The sequence below is a fragment of the Monopterus albus genome, unplaced genomic scaffold (assembly GCF_001952655.1).
Source record: "Monopterus albus unplaced genomic scaffold, M_albus_1.0 scaffold18.1, whole genome shotgun sequence".
NCBI lineage: Eukaryota > Metazoa > Chordata > Actinopteri > Synbranchiformes > Synbranchidae > Monopterus > Monopterus albus.
The window spans coordinates 2,759,747-2,768,768 of record NW_018127898.1 but is presented as its reverse complement, the minus strand read 5'-3'; the positions used below and the strand labels follow the sequence as shown (position 1 = coordinate 2,768,768).

Below are 9,022 nucleotides of genomic sequence, written 5' to 3'. Positions count from 1 at the left end.
GGGTCTGACAGGGCCGAACAGAGCACATTATTAAGTATTACTTGTCAGAGATACAGACTAAAGGAAGGCTTTCTAAAACACCCTGCCAGGCAGGGCCATTTATTTGCATTTACTATGAAAACATACAAGGTCACACAAGATTAACTGAAGCATGGAAATTTGAGCATTTGCTTTATAATCACACAAACGGACTCCCATCATCACCAGTTGTTTTTTTGTTGTTGTTCTTTTGAAGATAAAGCCAAGAAAAGAAGAGCAATAGAAATGTCAATCTTGTTTTTCTGTTAACATTAGATACACAGTAGAACCATCTTTACTAAATGCAATGCACAACAGTAAATTATCAGCAATTATGCGAGTCTGTGCCGTGGCCTGTCTGTGTTTGTCTGCAATGCACTGCTTAGCAAACACTCAAACCACAACAGACAAGCCAAGGCTGTTTCCATAAATAAAGAGAACTTTTAAAAAAGAAAAAAAAAATCAAACTGAAAATAATACCCAAACAAAAAAAGTTGGTTCTCTTCATGTGTCTCCTTATTTGGACCTAGAGTGGAGCTATACTGGTCAGCTAAGCCAATTTAAAAAGGTACTGGTCTCTGGTTACTCCGGTGTGCAACACTGGGTTCATTGCTTGGCTCATGGGTTGACTGGAGAGAACATCTGGACTCACATTTTGTCGACACTCTGTTGTATGAAGACGACATTCTTCACTTATATGACCAAATCATCAGATCTAAGCTTTGATAGGCCCTAACAGTGAAATACGGAAGTACTGAGAAATGTACACAACAATGACGTTTGGTTGCTGGTCAACGCACTGAAGAGTCTCAGCTACGAGGTTCAGTTTGTGCTAAAAATACACAGACCTCAAACTAATTGCTATCTAAAGATCAACACATTCTAAGGCAAAAGACAACAGTACATTTCTTCCAAACCCAGACACGTATGCACACACACTGCTGAACAACATATCTGAGATAGGATTAACATGAAAGGAATGAGGAACCAGTTTCTGAACTGCAAATGCAGCTTGTTAAAACCTGATGCCCTGAAGTGTTTCCAATTACATGGAAGTGCACAAAAGGGGAAGACAGACTCTGGTATTCAGTTTAGGCTTCAAATGAATTCAGTGATTAAAAGGGACCACACTGGTCATTGTGGAAACACATTTCTCTTGAATGTGAATCCACTTGATCAACACAACATCAGCAACGAACGAGTCACACCCTGAGGAGTCTCTATGATGTGATGAATGACCAGGGGGACCTTGCTTTGAGGATGGGTCTATTTTTCCTTTTCTTAACTGCTTAAGAAACCAGCTTTTATCACTAATGTTGATGACAGTGTAGTAGAACAATTGTGCCCTTTATTTCAGCTGAGTAAAGCATATTTCTGTTGTTGTGACTAGCTCTGCAGCACGGTGCAAAGAGCTACGACCTGCATACAGGTCCTCAGTTCTACACTCTTCACAACCCATGAGCCAAGTTGGTTCCTACACCCGACATAAACCACTGAAGCACAGAGTGGATCACAACCATTTTAATAAGCCCCTAGTGCCACTCCCATCCACTCCCACACCACCTACTCCTCGCAATCCTTCCTGGGTGGGTTGGCTTTGCGTTTCAGTATTCCAAAGTCCGTGGTAGTGGGTGTGGTGGTTGTGAAGGGGTCTAACCCTGGTGTGAACATCCCTCCTCCACATAGTGTGTTTGTAGAATGTGGAGTCCACTAGCTGGCTCACCTGTGGGTGGGGGGAGGGAAACATCGCCCTTCAACACCAGCTCCTCTCACTCCTGGGCTATGCTCCTCAGCACATATTTGACTGTGTAGGCAAACGCTGCAAAGCCTACAATCACAAACAGGTTGGCTAGAGCCCCACCTAGAAGTCCATGGTTACGATTGGCCTGCTGCAGGCCAGGGGCGGGGTTGGCACCCCCAAGTGGAATGGGACCTCTGTTGAGGACGGGGAGGCCGTAGTGGGCATGCTGTGGGTCACCGTCGGGCACCACATCAGGTAGGGGGAGGGGCTGAGTGCGAGCGGTTAACTCTTCCTGTGCCTTCTGTTTCTGCTTCATTTCCTGTTCGGAGTGACAGGAGAAAATGAGAACAGGAAGCACAGAAAAGAAAATTAAGTTTGAGATGATCCCATACTTACATCGACTACATCAGGAAACAGCTCGCAGAACACTTTATCCTTGAGGTTGAAGGCCAAGCTTTGGGCTGACAGCTGTCTTTTCTGGAAAAAGTAAACATGAACACACATGAATTATCTGAGATGACAGGTCATTCATGTCAATGTTCTGCAGCTACTGTATGTTCATTTGTTTGTGCTCACTGTGTAGTCAGAGGTCTCGATGCTCCCGAGAGTGGGCCCCTTCTCTACCATGAAGCTGAGTAGACCTGTGAGGATTGTGGAGACGGACCACGCAGGGTTCCATGTGTCTGGATGGAAGTCTGTGATGGACAAACATAACCTGTGAAGGAAACAGGCAAAGTTACAAAAGAGGAGCAAAATGGTAAGCACGCTTGGAAACAACGACCAACTGTAATTTATAAAAATTCTTAAAATGCTGCATTATTCAATTTGACAAAAAGATCTTACCTTGTATTACACTTAAACCTCCCATTTGGAGTTATCATATAGATACTTGGTGGTTTAAAAGGAAACTCCCGGGGAAATATAAGTTTTCCGTGATAATATCCTCCTAAAAAAAGACAGACATTATGGCTTTTGCTTTTTTCCATTACATTTTATTAAACTGATTAATTAAATAATCCACATAACAGTGTACAACAACCCCACAACACACAAAAACAAAACAAATGAACTGAAAAGGGAAAACAAACCCCTCCAGTCTAGAATAGCTTCCCTATCCACTGATCAATCAAATATTGATTATTGTGGTGTATGCCACCACAGTTCTAAGATTACAGAAGCTTCTACATAAAGGACTACTAACCTTTGAATAGTAAAGTCCTTAGATTGGTAAATAGTCTAAAAAGGGTGACCAGATTTTCAGAAACAGCCCATCGTCCCCTTTCAGCACAGTCTGTATTCTTTCATGAGGTAAGGTATTTAGAATCTTTCTGTACCATAAAGTGATATTCAGATTCAGACTCTGACAACTTTATTGATCCCAAGGGGGCTCAATAATTAGGTGGAGCAGTCTCCATCCATCTGAGCAAAATACAATTAAAAGGAGCTCATCAAGAAGTGTATAATGTAAAGTAAGGGAAGAAGCAGTTCTCTGGAAGGTAAGCCTAAAATGTGAGTCAGATGGCGCCTACATGGTGACCCATAACTACTTGACATACCAGAGATCGGCAGATATCAACTTGCCAAAAATAAATAAATAAATAAAAAAAAAGGTCATTACCAAATGCTACCTGTCAAGTGTTAGTGAACTGTCGGTGGGTTTTACCTTCATATGGAGTTTTCTCAGGACCTCTGACTACATAGTGCCTAGAGCAGAGAGGAAAGGTTTCTGTTAGCCAGGTCAAATATAAAGCAGCTTCCAGGCTTTCAATGTCTTAACATTACAAAGAACCTTTGATGCCCATAGACAACAGCCCTCATTCAATATGTGTGTAGAAATGTTCTTACCTTGTGCACAAAATAAGTGCCCATGAAAAATTACCATCAGATTCATGACGTGCTCCCTGGCCAATTTCACTCCTATCACCATGTGTACATTAGTAAATCAGAATCATTCTAAAATGATAGGTGCATGCCCGCAGTTTGTAATTAGCATACTACGAAATCCCCATTCCTCCACGTCAGGAAATATGTTTACCTAGAGGTGTCTTGTGGAGAAAGCGGCTTAGTTGCAAGAGATAAGCAGGACAGGACAGCGCCCCAAGGTGTGGCCAGGGGGCCATGACCACCATCCTAAAATTAAAGGCCACCCTGCTAGCATCCCCACAAATGACAAGCCCCAGTCATTCTAATTCTTGCAACGCCCTTAAAAATCAAACATGCATTTAAGACAGAACACATTTGAATTTGCATTAACCACAACTGATAATTAACGATTCCTTGGCTCATCTCATATCATCATCTAATATTCATAGGAGATCGGGCAAGGAATTAAACAATATGCAATTTATTCTACAGTATAATATTGCATTTCTACCTTTCTATTTTTAGGTATTAGGGTGTGCCGCCCCAAGGTTTTCACTGGTCCTATCTGGCACCCCAACTAAATATTTTCTGTAGGCACCACTGAAGGGCAGGATTTTGACCCCGAGAGCAGTGTGGCTGAAGACTACGATGCCGTTCCAGGGTATTGCAAAGCTGCAGTAAAAGCTGTCGGGAACAGCTGAGAAGCCATTTGAATGGGCTGCAATATCTCTCAAGAAGGCTCCATATGCCATCTTAACACTTGCTTGGAATTAAATTGGAATCATTCATATTTCTGGCATGCTTTTATTAAATAGGCTGCAAACTAACCAGGAGGCTACTAGTTAACACTGGCTATGTATGCACAATTTTATGGTACTAGAAATTGGTAGGAGCAGTCGATCACTATGGGTTATCGACCATTACGATTGATGAGGAGGAAGGATTTAATTTTGTGGTTATTTAATAGGCTACATTTGGCCAAAGCATTAGTAAATTAATAGTTTGCCTTAAATTAAATTATATTTGCTATTAAAGCCTCCATCACTTGTTCATACAGATGGTCCGAGGCAGTTCTAAATTTCTCCGCAGAGTGCGAACAAATTTAGGTAAAAAATAGATAAACCCGGATCTGAGTGCAAATTGTTTATATGTGTAGTTTAAGTACAAATTTGTGCATATGCATTGTTTGTGAATGTGGCCCAGTGACTTTATGAATCTTTGTCCTCTAGATCTACAGTATGTGCTATAAGTAGCCAAGAATCAAAGTGTACTAAAGTGTTTCTTGTTTCTTTTCCATTGTCTTAAACATTTTCAGGTGTGTCCTTGTGTCTTGTGTGGTTAAGATGCATATCACACAACTAGAGCTGCAAGTGGCGATTATTTTTCCTAGTGATTAATCTGCCTGCTATCTTCTCAGTTAATCATTTGGTCTGTACAGTATCCATCATCAAAGATCTTCAACAAGCAGGCAAAAACCCAATAATTTTAACATTGTCATAATGTTACATTCGGCATAAGCAGTGTAGCTTCACATTACAGGACCAGGGATCTACATAAAATGCAACCTTTATTTGCAGATTACAAGAACTATATCTGTAGTCTATTCATAACGCAAAGTCAGGAATGAAAGAGACCGGGTTTTCTGTTCAAACTACCTGGAATAGATAGAGGAGCGTAATTTAGCACACTTCACATGTCAGACACACAAAGCTGCTGCAAACCACCACTGATGAAAAGAGAAATGACTGCACAACTGGGATTAAAGCAAATAGGATGCAGAAGAAAACCCAATTATGGAATCAAATATCTCTAGCCAAATTTAAGATGATTGGTTGTTTCAGTTCTTAGCTACATTTAGCCACTAGGTATCTATTTTTATTCTTCTACCTGTCTGAATTGATTTTTCTATGACATTTTGACCACAGTCTTCCAACAGGACCTAACTAATCAATCATGTCTAACACAACAGTCTGAAATCTCCCATAGGTGTTCAGCTGGGTTCAGATCTGGAGATCATGCCTTTACAATGCAGGAGTGGGATTTTAAAATACAAACCCCAATTCCAGTGAAGCTGGGAAATTGTGTAAAACGTCCAAACAAAATACAATGACTTGCAAATCCTTTTTGACCCATATTTAATTGAATACACTACAAAGACAAGATATTTAATGGTCAAACTGATCAACTTCATTGGAATTGGGGTTTGTTAATAAAGCAGTGTGTGTCTTTATTGTTTCTTGAGACAATGTCCCAGTTACCCATCACCCATTTCTAATTGAACCACTTTCTACTGTGTTCAATCAACACCAAATCTGGAAACGTGGTACAATTGACTTTTTTTTTATTTAACCATTCAGTGCTGTCTGCACTGCTCACAGATTACTTGGTCATAGAACACTAAATCTATGTGCTATGTGTAAAGCAATATTTTAAAAAGCAGCCTAAAATACATATTACTTGGTGTAAGACAAGTGTTTTTCCTTTTGTATTAATTTACAATCACCATGTGATCTTGTCTTCCTGTGAACAACTTACCATTCTAGGATGTTGGAGGGGAGGGGTTCTGCGCAGATGTAAGGCACGGGGTCTTTCTTTATCCTGAGATAATCCTGCTTAAGTCGCTGAGTGGCTGTGGTTGGAGCTCTCTTATTCCCGTTGTTGTTCATCTGAAGACCCAGAGCACAGGCAAAAGGGAGACACTGAAAAGTGGTGTCTATGATCTCCAAATGTGTTATTGTGACGCACAAACTCAAACTCTATTTACAATGCTTCGTATCAGCTGTTGATTTTGTGAAACTGCAGAGAGTAAACATTACATAATTACAGAGCTTTCAAAAGTTACTTTTACATTTTAAAGATAATTTCATATGTAGCTACACAGATATCAATGTATGACACATGGTAGCAGCAACTAATGTGCTATGTAGCTTTGAGCTCTGCAATTCAGTTATTTTAACACAAGAGGTAAGCCTACACCTAATGACTGATTTGCAGATTAATACGTTAATGAATTTTGTCTGCAAAACAACAATAAGTACACAAAGTCTTTACTCTTCTAAAAATGCAAACAAGCAGCAGAATCTCTCATTAAATAAACTGTAACCACAAATTACAATTATTAATCTCATCTAATTGACAGTTTATTCAAATAACTGCTTCAGCTAGTTGTAGACTCAGCTACCAGACACTAACTAGCTTACCAGGGGCAATTTAACTTAGCATTTTTCTGAGCTCATCCTCTGTTTTGCTTGGAAATTAATAATAATGAAACACTGATAATAATCTGCAAAGTCAACTAAATGCAGCTAGCCTGAAGCCCATATTAATTAAAGGCAAATTAATTCATCTGTCTCATGAGATTACATTTTAGACCTGTGCTTTACCTTATTCAGTTTTAGCTCACAAACAATAAAATACTACATTTTTGGCTTGCAATACAATTTAATCTCCCATATGATGTTATTATATACCTACCTGGTTGTTTACATTTAGCTGTATTCGTTTAAAATCACGTTTAAATGTATGCAATACAGATCTTACACAATGAGCCAATTAACGGATTTGTTGATGGACAGAAAATTATTCTGCTGCGACTGTGACAATATAAAATTAGTCATTTTTAAGCAAAAATGACAACATTTGCTGTTTCCAGGCGGATATCTTTGGCTTCTGGACTGCCGGTCAGAAACAAAAACAGACATATTATATCACCTACAATAATATACCCCCGAGCTTAGTCTTTAACTTTTCCTAATTTTCTTTTCTTACTGTATGTAAAGCACACTGAATTGCTTTAATGCTTGATTGTGCTCTACAAAACTGTGCAAAATGTCAATTTAAAACGTAACAATTAAAGTCCCAAGTCTTAAAGGGGAAATGCGTAAAGTAATAGCATTTTGAAAGCGTACTTTTAGACACAAAGTTACAGGTTATACGAAATGGATTTAAACTTAAAACTTTTAACCGACTTTCCACTTCATCCCACAAAACTCAAGACAACTTTATTCGCCAAGCGCACTACTGAACTACTGGCATGTGGCTAACAGCTGCATATATCGTTAATGCTAATGCAATGCACATGAACTGTAATGGTAAAAAAGTATGTCAACAGTACTTCCTTATAAATAACAGGCTACACAACGACACTGCTAGCTGAGGCTAATCCCCTTTTTCAAAGCTACGCTAACTAAACGGATCAATAAGTTAGAAAATTAACGTTACTCAACCGCCGACTGTAACCATACAGTGCAGACCTTTACAGTTCAGAATGCCATCATATGTGGCTGACCACTTTATTAATCACAGCGTATCAAAACTGTCCGGTCAGGCAGCCAGAATCACTCGACTAACCCTGATAAGACAGCGTGTACAGCTGGTGACACGTCCTATCTGTGTACCGCCAAAGCGGCTAACCATAGCTAACCCAGGCCACAACAATGTTTAGCGTTAGCAGCGGCTAGCATGAGTTAGTGCTGAGACTAACGACAGCTGACTAACGTCCCTCGTTTTCATATACTACAGAATGTGTGGTACAGACATACCTCTCCAGAGACCCCAGTGAAAAAAGGTATTCGTGGCTGGACACGAAATAAGGCTCTTGTTTCTTGTATCAACCCCCAATCCGATTAGGACACCGCCGTAGCTTTAGCTATCACCGAAAGCAGGAAAAGTTACACTTCCGGTTTTCTTCTTCATAGGCTCTGAAGAGGTTGAAAACTATCTAACAAAGCGCATTACTGCCGCTAGCCGATCTAAAATATTGTGCCTAATTATAATCTTTGAAATGTCCGATAAAATCTAATAAATGTCATAAAAATCTTTATAATCACAAAAACACATGCTTACATTTGTAGTCTATTGGTCAGAACAACAGGCCCAATACATTATAAAGTCTGTCTCTGGGAATTCTTCGGAGGAATTTTTCTGCAGCTTCTCATAGAACAGCTTGGAGGTCCTCTTGCTGATGTTTTATGCTGCTGCATAAAGTTTTATTGTTGTTGTTGTTAGCCAAAGCTTATGAGAAAACTGAAATGTGACCGTTTTAAGATATTTATTTTATTTAAAATTTGCAAAAAGTTTAAAAATCATGTCATCTGAGAGTTACAGTTGTCAAAATTAAATTAGCCTACACAAAACTTTAAAAGGTTTACATCACTGATTTTACATCGTTTTGTTAACTCATCACAGAGAGTATGATTAAGCCTGTGGAAACATTTGTGCAATGTTGTCTTTTCAGTAGTGTGGAGAGTACAAATTTTAGGGGGAATTGAGTTGAAAAGAATGAGCAATTAGTAGGCAGGGAGAATCTAATAAAATATGTTTTTTATTACATTATGTCAGATGTAGGATCCAGTGTTCTGGGGTGTTAACCATAGGCCTACCTGAAAGTAGAAGTCAGGC

General features: G+C 39.4%; 1 protein-coding gene across 3 annotated transcripts; it reads right to left on the bottom strand.

Moving 5' to 3' along the window:
* Positions 1-66: 66 nt before the first annotated feature.
* Positions 67-8,532, bottom strand: ube2j2 (ubiquitin-conjugating enzyme E2, J2 (UBC6 homolog, yeast)). Of its 3 annotated transcripts, none has more exons than XM_020592767.1 (7): positions 8,468-8,532; positions 6,158-6,288; positions 3,423-3,463; positions 2,603-2,705; positions 2,336-2,474; positions 2,156-2,236; positions 67-2,078 (listed from the first exon to the last, which is right to left on the bottom strand). In XM_020592767.1, the coding sequence occupies exons 2-7, from the start codon at positions 6,286-6,288 to the stop codon at positions 1,788-1,790; spliced, it is 786 nt and encodes a 261-aa protein (XP_020448423.1). In that variant the 5' UTR covers positions 8,468-8,532; the 3' UTR covers positions 67-1,787. The 3 variants fall into 3 exon arrangements, with proteins under 3 accessions (XP_020448423.1, XP_020448422.1, XP_020448421.1); XM_020592766.1 differs by lacking the exon at positions 8,468-8,532 and adding an exon at positions 8,164-8,366; XM_020592765.1 differs by lacking the exon at positions 8,468-8,532 and adding an exon at positions 7,973-8,055.
* Positions 8,533-9,022: the final 490 nt, after the last annotated feature.